Here is a 23,536-nt window from a genome sequence, read left to right as displayed (position 1 = left end):
ATGACAAAACTTCATATAAAATTCACGTCACTTAAGTCCCTTTGTAAATTGGCTTGATCATCTTGCTATGGGAAAATAGTTCTTATCGTATGACGTTAAGCTTCAGTTCTAATGTATGGTGATTACTGATTAGGTGGCAGTAATTATAATCCGCTTATCTGACAGTAATTGGTACCTATATGAATAGCATTGTAATTTGAAACTGTATTATCACCCTGCTTGCCTGCCCAACGAAGAATACGATGCAGGAGGTCCCGTATTGACACAGAATAAATAATGGTACTAGGTACAGAAGACTCACTCTAACAAAACACGTCTGTTACGATCAGGACAGATATGGCCGCTAGGTGGCGACAGCGCCACGCGCCGCTTCTGGCTAGCCACCAAAATTGGTGTGAAACGGATGTACTTACTTGTACAGGTAGCTGTAGCCAAGCGACGAAATCGCGGAGTGAGCCACGCCTGGTACCTGACAAATTGGTTTGACCAAATAAAAGTAGGTACCTATTGCAGTTTACATAAAACAAAAACTCTCACTGTATTATTCCACACACCCACACTCAAATGTCAACACATTATTCCTATGACAACATTGACAACAAAACAAGTTTTGGCGCCAACATAACGGTCTCATTCCACGAATTACGCAGGCATACCAACATATAGAGATTAGATTATAGAGAGTTGGCGCCAAACCAGAGACAACTAGACGATCGACATACATGTTTCCGCCTTGGTAATCTGAATTTATTTCATTTCCAACGATAGGGCTTATTATGAAGGGCTGAATCTATGCCAAGAAAATATGAGAATGTTTATTTTAGACAGTAAAGTGGCTCGGTGATGTGTTTTGTGGCGCCATCGGCATAACACGTGTTTTTCTGTATTTTTAAATTAGCAATGCGCTTATTCAAAAACGCTGAGCACGAGTTTTAAACATGACGAGTTTTGAGTTTTATAGATACTTGGAAAATTTGAGTTGAATTTTAAGATTTAAGTTTGCTAAAGAAAGGGTTTTTGAAGACTATGAATGAGTATACGAGTAGCAACATCATATACTTACTCTTTGAACAACATACATAAGTATAAGTTACGCCCATTCATAAGAATGGTTATAAATAAAGTTATGATTCCCATGATTTGTAATAACCCCGCGACGATATAAGTATGTACTCGTACCTATATCATACAACGGTATCAGTATATTTTACGTATTTTTGTATATTCGCGAGGGCAGACTATGTTGTCATTTTTATAAAAACAAAAAGTGCAAAAAAACGCAATGCAGCTGCAATTTGCGTCAAAGATATCTCGAATTGCGCTCACGCGGGCTATTTCCGTTACACGTAAGAATGTAAAAATAAAACGTAAACTTGGCACATATTGTAAAATTGTATTCTCGTACAGTGTTGCAAATAAATTGCGAGTACGCGCGCACGTGACGGACATTACTGGGTTTACTATCGCTTTATTGCCTAGTGCGGATAATTTAATTAAAATATAGAGCTTCATTCTGAACGCAACTTTACAATGATAAATGTAATAATATAAGAAATATAGTTGGTCAAGCAGATCTTGTCAGTAGAAAAAGGCGGCAAATTTGAAAAATGTAAAGCCTTTTTTGAAGTCGGTTTAAAATGTGTTTATATCACTACGTTCCTTAACTTCTTGTTTACGAATTTTACGACGCTCATTATTATCTAAAGTGCCATTTACCGATAAATACGGATAATGTAAATACAATATTTCTTATCTATTCGATTGCATGCGTTCGCTTATCACTCTTATCAGAGTCATTGTAGCTTTTATTTACGAGACTTACATCACGGCTTGCTAATCTATGTTACATTGAATGTTCATTGTTAAAATTCATACCAGGTGACGTAAGTAAGCATTATCTAGTGGAAATTGCAATTCTAATTCATAAACAAAAATCTATTACAGTTTTAAGCCCATTTTATTCACGGGCCCATTTGTGATTTTTTATATTATACATATAATTACTCAGAATCGAGCTCCTACGATTTTAATATGTAAAAAAGAGTCCCAAAATTTCCTCACATTTTTCGACCCTTCTATTCCGTTACCGTCATACATGGAAATAAACATTTTATCAGGTATGCAAGATCCTGTGATTCCGAGTCTTAGAAATAAGATAAATATGTCCAATATAAAAAAAAAGTTGTGTGCAACTTTAGGCTCTGCGTAGTCGGTTAAAAAACCGGGCAAGTGCGAGTCGAACTCGCGCACGAAGGGTTCCGTACCATAATGCAAAAAAAATAAAATAATAAAGCAAAAAAAAACGGTCACCCATCCAAGTACTGACCACTCCCGACGTTGCTTAACTTTGGTCAAAAATCACGTTTGTTGTATGGGAGCCCCATTTAAATCTTTATTTTATTCTGTTTTTAGTATTTGTTGTTATAGCGGCAACAGAAATACATCATCTGTGAAAATTTCAACTGTCTAGCTATCACGGTTCGTGTGATACAGGCTGGTGACAGACGGACGGACGGACAGCGAAGTCTTAGTAATAGGGTCCCGTTTTACCCTTTGGGTACGGAACCCTAAAAACAATACCCGTTCCGCGCGGTTGGTAGCAGTGGCCTTGGCCTTTTACCCTTTCCGCTCACAAGCGCCATCTATCAAACGTCAGACGCAGCAGCGTGAGTTACGCGGGTCGTTCATTCGTTCCGCGTTTTAATTTATCTTCCTTACCTTTTATTTTATCACTGTAAAGTTCGATGTACATTTTGAGCAAACTTTGGCCAATATTTGGGGCTACACGGTGAAACGAAATAACAGAACTATACCGGGTGTGGCCTGTAACATGAGCAAATAATTAAAACATAGATTGTACTCCTGAAACGGTGACACTTTTTTTCAACAACTTTTACAAATTATGAAGTATTTAGACTCCCTATTTCTCATACAAAATAAATATTATATTCAATGGACGCCATCGCCACGCCATATCATTGTGATTGACGTTGCTTGTCAAGCCTTACATAACAAAATTCGCAATACATTGCGTCTTTGAATAACCTTTAAAGTGTATTAAAAATCAAACTACAATATTTTCAAAAGTCGCTGAACAAATGTTGATCAGTATGAGGAGTACAGCCTACAGTTATTTTGTTTGCTAATATTACAGGCCACACCCGGTATATACCTACCTGCTATTAAATCAATGCTAGAATCGGATAAAGCGAACTGCACAGATTGTGCAATGATAAAGTATTTCCCTAAAAAATATGACGTTTATTGCGGCACTCCAAACTTTGTTTTTGAAAGTTGGCACAGACAGAGTATTTATTTATTACTAAAAAAACCGGGCAAGTGCGAGTCGGACTCGCGCAGGAAGGGTTCCGTACTATAATGCAAAAAAAAAACAAAAAAAAGCAAAAAAAAGAAACGGTCACCCATCCAAGTACTGACCACTCCCGACGTTGCTTAACTTTGGTCAAAAATCACGTTTGTTGTATGGGAGCCCCATTTAAATCTTTATTTTATTCTGTTTTTAGTATTTGTTGTTATAGCGGCAACAGAAATACATCATCTGTGAAAATTTCAACTGTCTAGCTATCACGGTTCGTGAGATACAGCCTGGTGACAGACGGACGGACGGACGGACGGACGGACGGACGGACAGCCAAGTCTTAGTAATAGGGTCCCGTTTTACCCTTTGGGTACGGAACCCTAAAAAACTCGGAGTAATTAACAATGGAGCCGCCATTAACAGGCGTTCCCCTCTGTCGAAAATAGGCGGCCAATGGTCAACCATATGTATGGACTGACGTTTATCTGACATGACGTACCTATACATTTGATGTGCCCCTCCCCTGCAAAAAACGGCAGACTATTTTGTACCGAAAATTTTAGACATGGCGTCTCCGTTGTTAATTACTCCGAGCTAAAAAACGAGTATCTGCGTTGACACGTTTAACCTCATTCGTTGACCAATCGATGGTCCACCATAGACAATTGACAAAACCGGATGCCATAAACACAATAAAAAGTTAAACAAAAATCGTTGACATCTGTGTGGCTTCGTGTTGTTTTGCGATGGAAATTAATAAAATATGCGTCGCGACTATATTACACAAGTTATACGTATTCAGGATATCGCTATTGTTGCTGCTACGGGAATGGAAGTAAATAAAAGCCGAATAATATAAATGGAGGAAATCGAAAAGTTAGTGTGCTTTATGATTTTATTATGACTTCCTATTGTGTCTGTTCCTTGTAATTTGAACATTTCTTCGACGGCCAATTTCTCAAAGTTGAAGTTAAATATTTTCACAAACGGTCAGTTTAGACAAAAGGTGAAGGGATCATAATTACCCAATTGGCAGACTGAAACGCAGAAGAATAATTTAGAAAACATAGACATAGATATTTGTATGATTTTTAGGTGATATACAGATCTACAGCATAAAGCGCCAAAAAAGCACATTCACTAACGGAATGTCAAGGCAATAAAGTCGTTTACACTTATTTTTGAGACACTGTATTTTTTTGAAGCTTTATTTTAGACACTGTCTGTATCTACCTAACCTTTACCTTCGCTCCAAGTTTAAGATAGATTTGTAACAAATTTGTATAAGTTTTGTTACAGTTCTATCACTCGTTATAAAACTGTGACGAACCTGATACAGTACCTCAGTTTTGTGTCGATTTTACATTTCACAAAGAGAACGGATGTAATAATATTTAGCTGTGCCAAATAAATACAGGCACATATCAATTTAAATACATATTTTGATAGCACCAACCTGCCGACTGCCAATTCAATTTGAATAACCCTACCCGCATAATAGGAACTGACGATTCAATGAATAAATTATTATTCACAAACAAATTATTAACACCACAATAACGACGAGTTAATCTGAATCTGGAATGACTTAATGACTGAAATAATAATGACCGCGTTTTCTTAGAAATTCCGACGATTACGTTATTATCATTTTTATTGTTTTTGCTATTTACTGCAATCATTGTTCCGACGCTTTAATGAGGTAGTTAATTAATGACTTTGTCAAGCCTCAACTGTAAGTGCAACGCCTTTCCTTTTAAAGTTGTAGGTAATCTAGTTTTTAGGTTATAAAAGCTAAGATTGTTCACGTTTGTCACGCTCGGACATGCCTCCCGAAGACCAGCCGGCCTAGCCAAGGTTACAATCGCTATCGCTTCGACAACGAAAACCATTATGTCACTCTATCACTCTTCCATATTAGTGCGACAGTGACAGTTGCGTTTCGATCGCTACGGAGCGTAAGCGATCGGCATCTTGGCTACGCGGCCAGTACGGCTACCACGATTGTCATTGTCACTAACCTGACATATTCGCTAACGCCTGCGTAACTTCCTTTCTATACATCTCGCTCGCACGAATATGCCATGCCAGTACGAGCGAGATGCATAGAAAGTACGCACGCGCTAGCGAATATGTCAGAGTCATGTCAGTGATAAGCTCGTGGTAAGGCTAAATACCAAACCAAATGTGTAAATCCACGGTTTCAGCTCGTTGCGTAGAACCGTAGGTGCAGGTTGTAATGTTAGAAATTATATGACTGCCTTCCTATACAATGTGACGCTTGACGCATCGTACGACGTTAACCGAAGACAAGTGTAAGTAAGTGTAGAGAGCGGACGCACTAGCGGGGCATGTAGCGGGGCGTCGTGTGTGCGGTCTTAGTACACGCTGTTCAGATTTATTTTGACGCTGCCCGCTCCGCTGACGCTCGCCACTGAGGCCGTACGCAAACGTCCGTGATACCGTTGCTGCTGGTTTTAGTTCAAGTCGCAGCTCATGTAGATTTAAAACACTCCCGTCGTGTTTCATTTTATCGCTACCCGTTGCGAATTTCCTACTTTTCGCACTTGTATCGTAATATTTATTGCACATCAATCTTACCGATACCTTCAACAGTTCCAGGGACAGCAACTACCGCGGCGGCGGCGCTGTCGGCGAATACCGCGCGGGCACCCGCATGTCGCTGCTGGGCACCGCCTACCTCCCCCCGCCCGCGCCGCCCGCGCACCACCCCCCGCCCGCGGACCCGCCGCCCTTCAAGAAGATCCGTCTCACCGCCGAGCGCCACCAGCCGCTCAGGGTTGATACTAGGGTGAGTCATCGAGTGGTCATCCCATAATCTAATAAAACATGGTCTTCTCTTCCCAGAGTGACACAAGCCTACGTCACTATAACATGGCCGCTATATATAGCGCTATCGCATATTATTATATAGCGCTGTCGCATGACGACGTAGGCTTGTGTCAGTCAGGTGACCTAGAAAAGACGGGAAAAGAGTACCAGTATCTATTATACCATGGAGTATATTATTATACCATGGGTCATCCCTACGGCCTGGCCACGATATTTCGCGACTGGCTTCTGGGATAAGACTACAACCATAGGTTGGAGAGAGACACAGCGATCGGACCTTTCGTTCCCACCAATGGTCGCCTTAGCCGAAGTCAGCCATGTCGTGGCTTATCCGTAAGGCCTCGGGCTGGCGGCAAATCAAGGCCCTTCATAACTTCATACAATGGTCGAGCGCAAAGTATGAATGGTCCTAATTTGCCGCTCGCCGCTCGCGTCCCGTCCGCGGCCTAACCCTTCGGCCTAGGGTTACCAGATGACAGGAATTTTCCTGACAAGTCAGGAATTTCGGCCTTTTGTCAGGAATGGGGACGGAACACGAAAATATCAGGAATTTTTTGAATTGATATAATTTTTTATAAAGTACCTTTTTATTTCCTTAAATTAATCCAAAAACATATAATAAATGAGATCCACTTAACTTATCAATAACTTCGTAATTATTAATTCATAAATCTTTCATCGAGCATACATACATAGGATGTTTTAGAAATCGTAACTACAGTGGCCATTTCTAACTAGAACCCATCAAAAATATGAATGTCAGGAAAAATACTCGGAAATCAGGAATTTTGTCAGGAAATACTAAATTTGTATCTGGTAGCCCTACTTCGGCCACAAAACTCACGCCGATCGCTTTACATTGGACTGAAAAATTGTAAGTATATATTTAGCCTCGTTGCAAAACTGAAAAATTGTATCTATCGTTCACAATTTAGTGACGCAACTGTCAACTGATAGTCACGACAAATCGACCTACTTATAAGAGATAACTGTGACCTGGTCAAGGTTGCAGGAAACGGAAGTCAGATGTCAGTTAGATTACATTACAATACACTCAAAAGCAATTGAAAATGGCTTACGGGTGGAGATATTATACACAAAAATCACATTTTATGTTTACCTGTATGCTGTATGTTTGGTACCTTCATGCTGTCAAGTACAGTTGAAGAATTTAATTTCGGTACCATTTCGTACCTTGTCACAGTGACAATCAAATTATGAAAGTCGCTAGCGACAGTAGGGACCTTATGGTTTGTTTTTATAGTAAGCACATAATCATTATATTAGCCATATTTCTAGAATGTAAACATATCAAACTGATACCTACCTAAATGAACACAAATTTAACTCATAAGTTTGCCGTTATGTTATTTATTTAAGTATTTTTATTTTTTCAACCTGAGATACAGGATTTTCCTAGTTCAGGTAGAAGTCATTAAAAAGCCTTACTTGATAAGATATTATTAACCTAATGTTAAATGTATAACTATGTTTTTCTGAATAAAATTTTTACTATTTTTTTATTATTGTCACTGAGACGAGGCACGAAATGCTAATAAAATTAAATTCCTTGACCGTACACCCAGGCGTAAAATAGCATGGCTACTAAAATGAAGTCATTTATAATGTTTACAAGTAATTTTGTAGCCCGCTGTACATTTTGTATTGAATTTCCATACAAATTAATCAATTTTCACTCCTCTTGAGCGCATTTGCTCGCTTGTGCCTAAACAAAGTAGTACAACTTGACCAATGGACACAGGCTTCTTATAAAACCCAATTTAAAACAATAGACGACCTCGCGAATAACAATTGTACGTAATTTGGCGAATGCAACAGAGTATATACCGTCGACGTCAAAGATATGTTTACATTTTTTGCCTTATTACAACGGAGTAAGGTGCATAAGTGTAAACATATCATTGACGTCGTCTCAGTCGACTGTACTTACATGCACAGCTGGGGTTGCCAGATCGAAAGGCGCTAATATCGGGAAAAATTATTTCGGGATTTTGGGACTTAAGTCGGGAAAAAAAACATACAAGTTAAAGTAATTGTATTAAAAACAACGATACATTTTTTACATTTACATTATTGGCACTGCGTCAGCTGCTCTGCCCATAGTCGTTTTTATATAAATATAGTATAAATTCTTTGAGAACAAACAAAAAACTCGACGCGGGTCGCTCGCTCGGTTGAGTATAGGCCGGAACTTGAAATTGTTGTTTTATAACGTGAAGCTGTTTTTCGGGACAATTTTCACTTTGTCGGGAATCGGGAACACATGCTAAAAATCGGGAGAATCCCGCCAAATCCCGACCATCTGGCAACCCTGCACAGCACAGTGGTTTAACCAAGGGCGCGACCATGACCGTATTCTGACCTCTGTTTTAACCGACCCTGAACGGACACAACAAAAACACTAGAAACAAAGTGATAAGTCATACTGACCATGACTTGTTAAAGTTATTGAAAGTTTATGACACAGCCGGAAGCTTTTCTTTTCGACACATATAACACCCCTCGGTGTTATATGTGTCGGCGGCCGATCGTAAGATCAGGCAGATCGTAATGTTCCTGTGTAATGTTTTGACCATAGTTACATTAAATCAATAAATTAGGTAGGATAGGTTCGTTAGGTTGCTTCAGATGCCCGATGGGCAAACTGCCCAGAAATAGGAGCCCCGCGTAGCGGGGCTCCGTCGACTTAGGGAGCGAGTTAAAGATTTTCACGTTTCACGATATGCCAGGAATTTCACGATATGCCTGATCTTACGATCGGCCGCCGACACTTCATTGATGTGACGGCGAAAAGGTTAACTTAATATAGGGAATATTAATATTATTCACTGTTTAAAGTAAATACTATATGCCCACAAGACTCGTTAATAATGTCAATGTCACAATGTCAGTGGACATGTTAATTTGGTTATGTCATTACGGGCGGGTAAACAGCGCTGAAGGCCGATACCAAAGCATTTTAATTGTGTTGAAATGAACTCGAGTGCTTTATCGTGAGTTCTCAATTGGTTTGAGTGTTAGTTTTTAGAACTGCAATCAAAAGAGGCTTTTTTAGTGTCCGTCAGTTATTATTTAATAAATAAAGCACTCGAGTTCATTTCAAGGATGTGAGGACACTCTAGACCAGGAGGTCTCCAAACCCCGGCCCGTGACGCGTTCCAATCCGGCCCGCCGACATCCAAAGCGTCCGGCCTGCGGGAGCCAGGCTCCAAGGGTTCAGCCCTCAAACAGCAGCAAGCAGACCCCCCAATCTCCCAAGATGTATAGATGTTGACGTCGGACTAAAAATAATACCGCGCGACAATAAAAAAACGTGTGTATTCCTTTTCCAAACATTCGCAAAGGCATTCTTTACTGATGCATATGTTTTGTATTTCAGGAGCCGGTGAACAGTTATGGGGCGGTGGAGGTGCTGTCTCCCAACCCCCCCTCCGAGCCCACGGTGGAGGAGCAGAGCTTCCGCACCACCAAGGATGAGCTCATACAGCAGATCTCAAAGGTAGGCACATTAACTAACATCAAAGATATATGCGACTCCGTATAAGATAGGTAAAGTCTAAGGAAAAAAACGTGCCTCGGAAATCAAGAAAGTCATTCACGAATAGATGGCGCCACACCTTTGGCCTATACTCGGCTAGATGGCGTTGACCAAACCGTTTGATATTTAACAATTTTGACACATTTCTGTGAAAGAACACGGGTCAAAGTCATATAAAAAAAAAGTAAAATCTAAGGCTGTGAAAACTTGTCAAAAAACAGTTTAAGGCACAGTATGTATAAGTTACTCTATGGTTTACTAGCTAGCTTAGTGCTGTACTCTGCATTGTAAACTTTATACGGTTATCCCTAATTCCAGGTGGACCGAGAGATGGCGCTATCAGAGGCGATGCTGGCGAAGCTTAAGAAGAAGCAGGAAGAGCTGGAGCAGACCGCCACCAAGCCCGCGGCCGCTGCCGAGCCGGAGGAGGCGCCACCGCGGCACCGGAGTCTCGCGCAGAACATATACGCGGAGAACCGGAAAAAGGTAGGTCCTGGGTCCTGGTCCAGTCGCCATCAGGCCGTCTAGCACATGACTGGCGCGACAGTATATCTCGCCCGCAATATAGACTACCCGTCCCTCTTTGATTAATACAGTTAGAAACGGACGGGTGGTCTATCTCGCGGGCGAGAAACTGTCGCGCCCCTCCTGTGCTAAACCTACAGATATAGGGACCGTGCGCGTTGGAGGGTCTGCCATCTTGTGGGTTAAATTGGAAGCATAAACTTCACATTTTCGCCTCACGGCAAAAATCTGACGGCTTCTGTGCTCCTATAGTTCATGCACGCTCCCTATATCCAAGCGGCTGAAGTGCTCATAAATATCTGAACACGCACCTTAGGGCCCCCACATCTGGCGTCTTTCGAGCGTCGGCTTCTGTCGGCGTCGGTCCAGCGCTATGGAAAATGACGTCGCTGCGCAGTTGCGTCGACGCTGCGTCGACGTTGCGTCGACGTCGGCCATAGAATTGTAGGCGCCGACGCTCGAAAGACGCCAGATGTGGGGGGGGCCCTTAGCGCCTTGACAAAGGCGTGTTCACAATTTCACATATTTGCGAGTACCTTGGCCGCTCCGATATATCTGGTGGCGACAGTCCGTAACCATTGACACTAAGTTTAAAGTTTATAATGTGGAGTGGGTACTGATCATGTCATGTACCATCACGTACAGCTTGGCAAAAAAGAGTAGAAATTAAAAAGTGACAACACTGTAGTGCCATCCTTTTCAAACCAATATATATAAGAAAACGGGACGACACTACAGTGTTGCCACTTTTTAATTTCTACTCTTTTTTGCCATGCTGTACCGCGATTGTTGCGCCATTCAGGGTCCTAGCTAAATTGGTTGTTCAATACTTACGCTATAGAATTTCCAATTTAGCATGAACCCTAAAAGGCATAACAATCCCGTGTGGTGACTGTACCATTAACCCTTTATAGGCATAGAAGAACAAATACGGAAGTATTAAATTTGGTAGGTGAGAAGAGATCTCTGCTTTTTTTTTCTTTTTTTTTTTTACTATTATTATAGTTGTAGGTCCTCGCTTTCAATACGGGCGGCCTATAACTATTATTACTTGGTTTCATTAGTTTTTATGAATGTATTATTATGAGAGAGTGAGATCTCTGCTGAGAACAATTGAAAACAGAAGGGAAAATATGTTGGGGCACCTGATAGGTCACGATACTTACATAAAGTCTATAATTGAAGGCAGAACAGAAGAACAGAGAGGCAGAGGAAGAGACGTGCGTTTTTGGGCCAGGCAAAAGAGAAAATCAACGTAGTGACGTATCAGGAGCTCAAAACAGTGGCAGAGAAGAACGGAATGGCGATTACTCCACCGACAAGAGCCAGGCTCTTAAGAATAATGATGATGATGAGGCATAGAAGGCACACTACGTACACTTTCAAGGTAGTGTGGGTGAAAGTAACGAAATGAACACATATGCGTTGGCGGCAGTGAATGCGTTAGATTGTTGCCGGTTCCATTTTGGGATAATCTCCTCCAATTTTATTTTTATTTTTTTTATTATGAATGGGCTTACTCATGGCCACAGACTAGCCGAGGCGTAGACGTGGCCTATGATGGAGCGAGCTCGCCCAGAAGGTGCCTGACCTGGTGAATTGACGGGGGATTTAAATCTTCTCGGGCCAGAGGTGTAGGGTTGGAGCCGGTGTAGCTTTATTTGAAGTATTTGATTTGTAAATTGCCTGAACAATAAACTATATTTATCCTTTAATCACTTTAGTGCGACAACATCCAAAATATTTATTGGATTTTTTTTTACATTTCAGGCGGCGTCAGCCCACGCACTCCTAGCGCACCTCGGGCCGCCGGTGCTGTACCCGCTGTACAACCAGCCCCAAGACACGGAGGTCTACCACGAGAACATCCGCAAGCACCGCGGCTTCAAGAAACGGCTCGTCGAACATGTTCGCCGGTTACGGCTCGAGGCTGAGAAGGTACGTGTATAGTGGTCACTCTCCCTGGTGGTCACTCACGTCTCGCAGTCCTAGCGCACCTCGGACCGCCGGTGCTGTACCCGCTGTACAACCAGCCCCAAGACACGGAGGTCTACCACGAGAACATCCGCAAGCACCGCGGCTTCAAGAAACGGCTCGTCGAACATGTTCGCCGGTTACGGCTCGAGGCTGAGAAGGTACGTGTATAGTGGTCACTCTCCCTGGTGGTCACTCACGTCTCGCAGTCCTAGCGCACCTCGGCCCGCCGGTGCTATACCCGCTGTACAACCAGCCCCAAGACACGGAGGTCTACCACGAGAACATCCGCAAGCACCGAGGCTTCAAGAAACGGCTCGTCGAACATGTTCGCGGGTTACGGCTCGAGGCTGAGAAGGTAAGCACTTATAGTTCGTTTTTTTAGCATTAGAAATAAGGTAAACAATCTTGATGTGTCTTTTTATTGAAAAACACGTTTAAAAAATAAGTCACGAAGGGTTCCGTACCATAAAGCAAAAAATAAAAAAAGGAAAAAAATGCAAAAAGGAAACGGTCACCCATCCAAGTACTGACCACGCCCGACGTTGCTAACTTTGGTCAAAAATCACGTTTACCCCATACTTAAATCTTTATTTTATTCTGTTTTTAGTATTTGTTGTTATAGCGGCAACAGAAATACATCATCTGTGAAAATTTCAACTGTCTAGCTATCACGGTTCGTGAGATACAGCCTGGTGACAGACAGACAGACAGACGGACGGACAGCGAAGTCTTAGTAATAGGGTCCCGTTTTACCCTTTGGGTACGGAACCCTAAAAAACGAACTTATAGTACTTACAGTCGGCAATAAGGGGATTTTCACTTGACTGTGTACCTTTAACGGCCGGTTAGCAATCGTTACAAAACTGACGGTCAATGTCAAATCCCTTACATTTTGTCATGAATGTAACGGTTAGACGTTACTGAAACACAACTTAAGTCTCGCTTTAAAGTATATAGCGGAAGCAGTTATAAAGTTGACCCAAAAAATTTTTATTAAGCTATGAGCTTCATCACATATGTTCCTTGAGTAATTCTAAGCATTTCAAGCCTGGGAGGCAATAAGAAATGTGTGTCTACTCGGATTTGTAATGGATTCAAACTTTCAACCCCTTTTTAACCCTGTTAGGGGATGAATTTTACAAAACGCTGAAATTACTTTTCCTGTCTTTTAATAATATCCCCAAATACAAAGATTCAAGTCCCGCGTTCGAAATTTTTTTTGATATCCATACAAACTTTCAACTCCTTTTTCACCACCTTAGGGGATGAATTTTCAAAAACGCTGAAATTAGTTTTCTTGTATTTTAATAATATATCGTTTTACGAAGTTTCAAATTCCTAGCTTAAAATAAAACTTGAACCCCATACAAACTTTCATCCCCTTCATAACCCCCTTAGGGGTTGAATTTCTCAAAATCGCTTCTTATCTCTTGTACACTTTATAAATGTAATCTAGTGTGCAAATTTCAACTTTCTATCTTTTGTAGTTTCGGCTCCGCGTAGCAAAAATCTCCAACCAAATTTTTCACCTTTTTACGTTTTTCTTGTAAAATTACTATGAAATTGAAAAAACAAATATCAGCAATGAATTCTACGTCTTTGGTTTATACGAAAATGATACCAAACTTGCCCTAGTACCCACCAGGATCAGAGTAGATTTTTTTTAAAGATGACGGATGGCGGCCGTCTTTGTACCCCACCCTCCCCCCCACTTCAGGCTAGAAATGCTTAGAATTACTCAAATATCAGATGTGATGAAGCTCATAGCTTAATAAAAAATTTTTGGGTCATGTATGGCAGCGTTACATAACTGACTCCAGTAATAAGTTAGAATGAAAATGCCCATAAATGTGTTTTAAATAGCGAGAATTTTTACGAAAATTACTGTAATTAAGAAGTATGGAACTATATTTCATTATATTTATTGTTTCAGAGAGAAGACGCGTTAGCGGAAGAGTACAGCAAGCGGGCGGTGGAGTGGGCGAGAAGAGTGGAGAGGATAGAGCAGGGGCAGAAGAGGAAAGCGAAGGATGCGAGAAACAGAGAGTTCTTCGAGAAGGTAACTACAGACGAAATAGTACTAAAACGCGAAGTCATGCAAAACCACATAGCCTTAACACAGCGGTCGGCAACCTTTTAGCAGCCAAGGGCCACATAGCAGTTAACGAAGTGGCCGCGGGCCGCACTTTGTTAATATTTATCACTTTTATCAGACATTGTCATTTATCAATATTACATCCTCTACTAAATACTTAGTCAGGGAGGCTCGCGGGCCGCAAGTGAGAGGGGATATTACTGCAATGTTCTGCCGCCAGAGTGCAGCGCTACCGCCCCTAATAAACCATAGTGTAACTTATACATACTCCGCCTTAAACTGTTTTTTGACAAGTTTTCACAGACAATAAAATATGAATCAAGTTCATATTTTGCGTCAAGGCGGTTTGTTAACAAGGGCCTACCGCGAAAAGCGAAAATCGACATTTAGCTATCTGCCTCTTTATCGCACGACTGTGCAAGAGCGCAACGCGATATTATGATTGATAATTAAAATACTATAAAAATATTATTAAACATAGATAAGGCATCGAGCTGATCTCATGTTACAGATAGTTTTTATTAGAATCGCCTCGAGTAGTAAATCAATGTTGAAAGAAAAGTACAGTCGTCAATAAAATATTGTATCCAAAAGTAACTCTTCTTCCTGGCGTTATTCCGGCATTTTGCCACGGCTCATGGGAGCCTGGGGTCCGCTTGACAACTAATCCCATGATTTGACGTAGGCACTAGTTTTTACGAAAGCGACTGCCATCTGACCTTCCAACCCAGAGGGGAAACTAGGCCTTATTGGGATTAGTCCGGTTTCCTCACGATGTTTTCCTTCACCGAAAAGCGACTGGCAAATATCAAATGATATTTCGTACATAAGTTCCGAAAAACTCATTGGTACGAGCCGGGGTTTGAACCCGCGACCTCCGGATTGAAAGTCGCACGCTCTTACCGCTAGGCCACCAGCGCTTTTTGTATCCAAAAGTAACATTTAATGATTATTCCCCAGGTTTTCCCCGAGCTCCGAAAGCAGCGGGAGGAGCGCGAGCGCTTCAACCGGCTCGGGGCGCGCGTCAAGTCCGAGGCGGAACTGGAAGAGATCGCCGACGGCCTGCACGAGCAGGAGCACGAGGTCAAGAAGATGCGGTCCCTGACCGTGGTGCCCCCGCTGCTCAGGGATCCCAGGGACCCCGCCCCTGTCTATAAAGATACTAACCGTGAGTATCTACATCTGTAGCACCAAATGTATAGTACATGGTGTGTCTGACCATGGGGCTTTAAATCCAGGGCTTAATTTTACTCGCTAAACTGAGCTACTTTTATTATGGGACCAACCCTAAAATCGGGGAAAAAATTTTTGGCTTTTCCATAGAAAACGTCGACATCTGACCAGCCAAAATGTATGAAAAAGTAAAATTTTTTTTCGGGATTTCAGGGTTGGTGCCATAATAAAAATAGCTTAGTTTAGCGAATAGAAACGAGCCCTGGATTTAAAGCCCCGTGGTCAGACACACCCTGTATACTTACTTACTCCTCTGGCGCAGCGACCCAAAGTGTGTCTTGGCCTAAAACACGACTGCTCGCCACTGATCCCGGTCCTGTGCCGTTTCTCGCCAGTTTTCAACCCGGAGTGTTACTATATAATGATACCAAATACCAAAGAGAATTTAGTATAGAGGCGTATAGGGAACGCGCGCGTTGGACGGTATGCCATCTTGTGGCCTGAATCGGATATATATGTGCACATCATTGCCAAAGCAAGTGCTACCATCTACCGTTCTCGTCGGTACTTTTCCTTGTGCATAGTAGCTTCTGCCATCTTGTGGGCTACATCGGAAGCATAAACGACACATTTACGCTTCGCACCAAAAATCTGACGGCTCCTATGCTGCCCCCTATAGTTCATGCACGGGGCCTATTGTCAAAGTAAATTTTGTATAGTCACAGTAAATTTACTGCCATCTTTCGACATATGATTAAAACTTTTAGAACGCCATTTGATTTTTTATCCTTATTATTTCACTGATATCACTGATATGTGTTAAATTTTTTAAATATCAAAAAGCGTCGCCATCTCCTTGAGTATTGGCCAAAGAATTGGCCATCGCTCGAAAAAATGGTGCCATGACTTTGGCGTTCTAAAAGTTTTAATCATGTGTCGAAAGGTGGCAGTGAAAACTCGTACTGTGATTACAGATATTTACTTTGACAATTCGCCTCTATTTAAATAGAACCAGGTAACAACAGGCGGTCTTATCGCTAAAAAGCGATCTGCTCCAGACAACCTTACTGTATACGATACGATTTTCTTATTGTATACGATGTTATTGTATAAATTCTGCAGCGCATCCACCATGTTCGCGGAGTCACGCTCCGATGGATTTGCGGCAGTTTTGAAAAGCAGCGTCTGTGATGAGCAGGACGAAAGGACAGTCTGAACAGCATCCGAAATATTGCTGATCATGTGTGTTGTCCTGTACTTAATGAAATCATTTAAAATGTTAAATCTAATTTAGCTTTAAGCACTAACCATTATTTTTAAGAATTTATTAACAATAATGGGTTCAACGTCCGGTTCATGGGTGTCTATTGTTGCGCCTATGACCGGGTTCCAGTAGGCGTTCTACATGACATTAAAGCTCTCCAAAGGGTCTCTACGTGTTGGATCTATATCCCCACGCAAGCCTATCATAAGACCGGGATTTATAGGCCCGTTTAATCCAAAATGGGATCAATGTCAGTCAATGTTATCTTAATTGAATAAATTAATTGAATTGAATGGTGATGATAATCAAGCGTTTCAATTTCGTACCTTATTTAGGCCACTCAGCAAGCTTCGTGGTCTAAACACGGTACTCGGCTGAAATACACAATCACAATTGTATAAAATACTATTAAATACCAGAGTTAAATAGTATTAAATGAGTTTGCCATCCATGCTGTGTTGTGTTGCGAACAAAGCTATAAAGTTTAGCAAAGAGAACTGATTGTAATAAACAGCTAAAGTCTAAGAAAAAACGTGCCCCTTAGTTTGTGGTAGTAGCCATGTCAGTCAATACAAAAGTTTGCACAATTGTGCAAGATTTTCGGCAGAGGGGTAAGCTCTTAAAGGCGACTCCAGTTATTAAATCCTAAGCGTAACTTAAATAGAAAAACGGGTTGCACTCCGGGAGTGCCGGCAGAAGTGAAAACTCAATGACATTGTAACAATTTTTCGATTAGGTCACGTGTCCGTCTTACGAAGCGTCTTACGTCTTACGCTCTCGCGAGTTTAACATTTTTTCCCCATCACAAAAAGTGCACAGCGCCGCTAAAGAAGTTTTGACTTCAAAAATACATTATTATTTTGTTTCCCAGGGCGGTGTATGGACATGGAGGCAGAACACAAGGAGCTCGAACATAAAAACGTGTGGACGTCGCCAGAGCGGGACCTTTTCAAGGAGAAATACCTCCAGCACCCCAAGAACTTCGTCCAGATAGCCTCGTTCCTGCCTAGAAAGAGCGTCGGGGACTGTGTCAGGTGAGACAGACGGACTATACCTAGTTCAAGACCTGTGCAAGGAGAAATACCTCCAGCACCCCAAGAACTTCGTCCAGGTAGCCTCCTTCCTGCCTAGAAAGAGCGTCGGGGACTGTGTCAGGTGAGACAGACAGACTATACCTAGTTCAAGACCTGTGCTAGGAGAAATACCTCCAGCACCCCAAGAACTCCGTCCAGCTAGCCTCCTTCCGGCCTAGAAAGAGCGTCGGGGACTGTGTCAGGTGAGACAGACGGACTTTACCTAGTTCAAGACCTGTGCAAGGAGAAATACCTCCAGCACCCCAAGAACTTTGTGCAGATAGCCTCCTTCCTGCCTAGAAAAAGCGTCGGGTACCGTGTCAGGTGTGACAGACGGACTATACCTAGTTCAAGACCTGTGCTAGGAGAAATACCTCCAGCACCCCAAGAACTCCATCCTGATAGCCTCCTTCCTGCCTAGAAAGAGCGTCGGGGACTGTGTCAGGTGAGAATAGAACCAACTTGGTAACCAAGTGTGTGAAATCAGAGTCGCACATGATCTTAATGTTTTTGATTGTTGCCAGCTAGAATTATGTCTATGATCTCTTTTTGCTTACGCCTTAGATAAATAATTTAAATTTAAATTTGACGGCCCAGTCGCGGGAGAGTGGAGCCAAATTGAAAATTTATATTTTGTAAATTGATAAATTTGATTCCCATGCAAAAATGTAAATCTTTTCCAAATTTATGTGATTTTTGGAAACTTACCGTCGGTACATAAAGAAGCGCTGATTGCCAACCAATTACTGGAATTGTATCCTTACAGGATGTATTAGATTTGTATTAATTGCAATTCATGATTAATATGCTATATTTTAAACGTTTGTCCTCAGATTTTACTACCTATCGAAGAAGAGAGAGAACTACAAGCAGCTGCTCCGGAAGCCGCGGCAACGTCGCACGGCGCGGGGCAACCCGCCGCGGCCGGCGCCCGAGCCGGAGCTGCCCGCCGGCGTCGTCACCAGGCTACAGCGGTCACAAGGTAATCCAACTCTCATTATGTTTAGGGTTCCGTACCTCAAAAGGAAAAAACGGAACCATTACAGGATCACTCGTGCGTCTGTCTGGCTGTCCGTCTGTCACAGTTCATAATTTAATAGAGATTTAAAATATTTTTACGTAATTGTCAATCGTGGCTGAATGCCGTATAGGTCTGTGCCTTCGATGCCGAACTTGTCAAGAAATGACAATATGGCGGACGAATGTCGGACATGTCACATTATTTTGCTTAAAATTTAGTTTTTTTCTTTGTAATTGTGTTTAATAACATTGTGTGTAACTCCGGGGGTAAGAATATTGAAAACTTAACTTAGGTTTTCCTAGGATAGCGGTGCCGTCATGCAGCGGCCGTCTTCATACAAAATAGTACGGCTAAATATGGATGTCGTAGTATTTTGTATGGAGCCGGCCGCTATATGACGGCACCGCTATCCTAGGAAACCGGAGCTTATCCGCCCCTCGTTGTACAATGTACTATTGTCTCTAATACATGTGTTGGTTTGATAGGCACGGTGGCGCGACCAGTGGACAAGGAGGCGAGCATAGAAGAGCAACAGGCGCTGGGACAGGACGCGAGTCTAATACCCGCGCAGCCCGCCGCGGCGCCACTGCAGCCCGCCCCGTGAGTTACCAATATCATTATCAGAAACTATTCAATAATACAGGCACAAAATAAATAATAGTACTAGGTACAGAAGACTCACTCTCTAACAAAACGCGTCTGTCACGATCAGCACAGATATGTCCGCTAGGTGGCGACAGCGCCACGCGCGGCTTATGGCAAACCCCAAAATTGGGGCCGAACGGATGGACTTTTAGCTACCTGTAGCAAAGCGACGAAATCGCGGAGTGAGCCACGCCTGGTACAGGTGTAAGTCTATAGTCTGTATCTTTAGGTATTTAAAAAAGAGTAGACAAAATCTACCCTCAAAACATTACATGATCAAATAATGTAGGTTAAAGTCAGGTCGTTCAGTGACTGATCCAGGCGGTTTTGTATTTGTTTACTTTTATTTAAATACCTAAAGATAGATACGTAGTATAGATGTGGGATGAATTATGAGGTAACAATACAGACCGTGCGTGTTGGAGGGTCTACCATCTCGTGACCTGGCGGCGTAGCCAAGGTAACAATCGCTTGCGCTTCGTTATCGAATAGCTTTGTGTCACTCTATCACTCTTCCATGCTAGTGTGATAGTGACAGTTGCGTTTCGTCCGCTACGTTATCGATGGGCCTAAATCGAAAGCGAAAACAATTCTCGCTTCTAAGCAGGTGCTGCCCCTATTCTTCACGCTAGCTCTATTTCACATATTAGGGTCTGCCACCTGGTGACCTAAATCAGATTTATTGTAACATTCCATTTCTAACCGCAGCTGCACTACCGGTACTGAACGCGTCGCTGTCATTGTCAATTTTCATAGTGAAATGAACAGTAATGCAGCTGTCGTTTGAAATGGACTGTCACCTTTAATTGGTGGGCTCCCGTGCTGCCCGCTACAGTTCTCTCACGCTTCCTTTTAGGTCCTTAAGTATCAACGGTGATGCCATCTGTTGAAGGCGATTAGTACTTGAACCATCACTAAAATGAAATCTCAAAACTTAAACGGCAGTCTATAACCACTGACTCCTGTATTAACTACTAGATGGCGCAGTGATTCAGTCGACTTCATACTATATGATAGACATGTTTTTCGAATATACTTCAACTTAAAAGTAATAGAGGCCGATAGATGGCATACGGAGCGCATGGGCAGGTTCGAAGATATTTGAAAGTCGGTAGAGGTCGCTACTAGGACCAAGGACGTGGTTTAGGTTTTAGTACAGTCATTATATCCAAAAAACCGACCCTACCCGTGAATAATTAGTTCTTGGATTTTTTTTTCGCAGGTCCCTCGGGGGGGTCACTGGGAGTCTAAATTCAAAAAGTAGGCTGAATCAGGCTCCTGCGTGTATTCGGAAAATGGTTTTTTTTCCAAAAAAACGGTTTTTCTTCAATAACTCGGCCATTTTTGATTTTACAGTAAAACCGTAAGGACAAAAATTGTAGGAAATTTGATTCTCTACAAGTTAGTCTAGTCATTATATCCAAAAAACCGTCCCTTCCCGTGAATAATCAGTTCTTGGATTTTTTTTCGTACGTCCCTCGGGGGAATCACTGGGAGTGTAAATTCAAAAAGTAGACTGAATCAGGGTCCTGTGTATATTCGAAAAACGGTTTTTCTTGAATAACTCGGTCATTTTTGATTTTACAGTAAAACTGTGAGGACAAAAATTTTAGAAAATTTGATTCTCTACAAGTTTGGTCCTCACAATTTTTCTTCTAGGATCGATAGTTTGGAAATAAAATTTGAAAAAAGTGACTAATTCAAAATATTTTCAACATCTCGTTTATTTTCAACTTTACGACATAAATGAAGAGGACTAAACTTGTAGAGAATCAAATTCTGAACAATTTTGGTTCCCACCTTTTTTCCCCCAAAATCGATATTTTAGAAATTAAACCTGAAAAACGCGACAAATACAAAATATTATCATTATCTCCTATGTTCCACGCTTTACGGCATAAATGAAGGGAAACAAACTTGTAGAGAATCAAATTTTCTAAAGTTTTTGTCCTCACGGTTTTACTGTAAAATCAAAAATGACCGAGTTATTCAAGAAAAACCGTTTTTTGAATATACACAGGACCCTGATTCAGTCTACTTTTTGAATTTACACTCCCAGTGATTCCCCCGAGGGACGTACGAAAAAAAAATTCAGGAACTGATTATTCACGGGAAGGGTCGGTTTTTTGGATATAATGACTGGACTAACTTGTAGAGAATCAAATTTCCTACAATTTTTGTCCTTACGGTTTTACTGTAAAATCAAAAATGGCCGAGTTATTGAAGAAAAACCGTTTTTTTAGAAAAAAACCATTTTTCGAATATACGCAGGAGCCTGATTCAGCCTACTTTTTGAATTTACACTCCCAGTGACCCCCCCGAGGGACCTACGAAAAAAAAATCCAAGAACTAATTATTCACGGGTCAAAATCTATAATGACTGTACTATTTGTATGCTGCGTTTGAATAGTATATTGACTTTCTGTAAACTGTATTGGAAGAACATAAGATCTACCAGAGATCACAATAGGGTATTTGACTACTAGTCAAATCAGTTTCTTTTTTCGAACTATCAAATAAAACGTAGTGGTTATATTCTCTTTGCTTTCAAAACGATATGCTACTATGGAATTTATACAGGGTGATTCATGAGACGTGAGCAGGACTAATCCTGCACACTCAGTAACTGATAATTGATCGATCACCGTCATATTTAGGTGAAACAATTACACTCTTTCCTACCTTTTAACTTTTTGGTGAGGGCAAATTTAATTATCTACAATCATGGTCACCCTACGAGACCTAATTAATTAACATAAAACCTCTTTAACCGCAATGAGAGCATTTTGATTACGAAGAAAATAAACTGACAAACTTGGGTGAGATACGAGTTTTCAAAAGTAACCAGTCCGTAATGACAGTGATGACATTCAATTTGACACAGAATATCGGTAGTTTAGTATTCTAAATTTAGGGTGACCATGCATGTCGTAAATAAATTAATAACTTTTTTTTCAACACCACTAAAAAATTAACGTTAACCTCACTAATACCGATACGAAAGAGTTGCTTGTAATTTACGAAATGCGCAGTGTTAATCCTGCTCACGTCTTCTGAATCACCCTGTATAAAACACCTATCAAATTACCTACTCTTTATAGTTTTATACTGGTTTTAAAATATAAGCTGTATCTAAAAATAACTGCTGTCTACGTTTTTAATCTTCTGGTGCTTTATTTCATGGATGGTGAAAAATAATTTATTTTAAATACAGTCAAATACCCTATTGACTGAAGGTGTTAAAAATATACACATCCCAGTCATTTTAAGCTTTAAGAATGGATATATTAGGGTAGAATAAAATTGAAGTGTGTGTTTTAATAAAATAATGTTGTAAGTGTTAAAATATGAACATAATGAATGTTACTATTTTGTTCTTAACACAACGATGGTTTATTTCGTTTGTTTGTTTTTTTTTTCTTTTGTAGCTATCTTTAAGCTATATTTGATCGATACGATACCTATTCCGGTATCCTACGTAATTTGAGGGACGTGGACACCTAAAGCGAATCTTATAACATCTTATCATGTGTTAAAAATTGTCTAGGACTTATTTAAAGTCCCTGACAAAGAAATGTATCAGAATATGTTTAGATACACTTGAAAAACAACCCTTCCCTCGCCAGCCGAGTTAAAATTAACCCCCCAGCCGCTCACAAACCCGCAAACAATGAAAAAAGAAACAATCCATCCAATCACCACCACAAATACTGGCAACTAATAAAACCATACTGCCGCGAATACCGCAGCTTTTTAATTACGACGAGTCAACAGCGAGAAATGAATTATTCACAGCCCTCGGAGACCGCGAGGCCGCGGCTAAAGTGGATCATAAGATGTATTGTTGTAGTTTATTATAAGAGATCAACTTTCAGATACTTACTTTGTCCTGTAGCTCAATAAGAAGTAATAAAATGTTGACTAAGACTTTTACTTGCATCTTATAAGTTTACTGGTAAGTTCAGACAAACCATTATGCTTTTCGTTTTCTTCGTAAGATCCTGTGCACACTGCACGATTTTCTATGCCTTA

At 41.2% G+C, this 23,536-nt stretch overlaps 1 protein-coding gene across 1 annotated transcript in view; it reads left to right on the top strand.

Annotated features, from left to right (window-relative positions):
• The window catches only part of LOC134674898 (titin-like), a 150,582-nt gene that overhangs the window by 94,313 nt on the left and 32,733 nt on the right, over positions 1 to 23,536 (top strand). The window contains exons 3-11 of the mRNA XM_063533054.1: positions 5,936 to 6,131; positions 9,573 to 9,692; positions 10,050 to 10,217; positions 12,027 to 12,194; positions 14,167 to 14,292; positions 15,289 to 15,496; positions 17,637 to 17,799; positions 18,672 to 18,820; positions 19,345 to 19,459. Coding sequence (XP_063389124.1) covers positions 5,936 to 6,131; positions 9,573 to 9,692; positions 10,050 to 10,217; positions 12,027 to 12,194; positions 14,167 to 14,292; positions 15,289 to 15,496; positions 17,637 to 17,799; positions 18,672 to 18,820; positions 19,345 to 19,459 — 1,413 coding nt within the window. The remainder of the gene's footprint in view (positions 1 to 5,935; positions 6,132 to 9,572; positions 9,693 to 10,049; positions 10,218 to 12,026; positions 12,195 to 14,166; positions 14,293 to 15,288; positions 15,497 to 17,636; positions 17,800 to 18,671; positions 18,821 to 19,344; positions 19,460 to 23,536) is intronic.

Source organism: Cydia fagiglandana, chromosome 20 (genome assembly GCF_963556715.1).
Source record: "Cydia fagiglandana chromosome 20, ilCydFagi1.1, whole genome shotgun sequence".
Taxonomy (NCBI): domain Eukaryota; kingdom Metazoa; phylum Arthropoda; class Insecta; order Lepidoptera; family Tortricidae; genus Cydia; species Cydia fagiglandana.
This window is presented reverse-complemented; position numbering and strand designations above follow the sequence as displayed.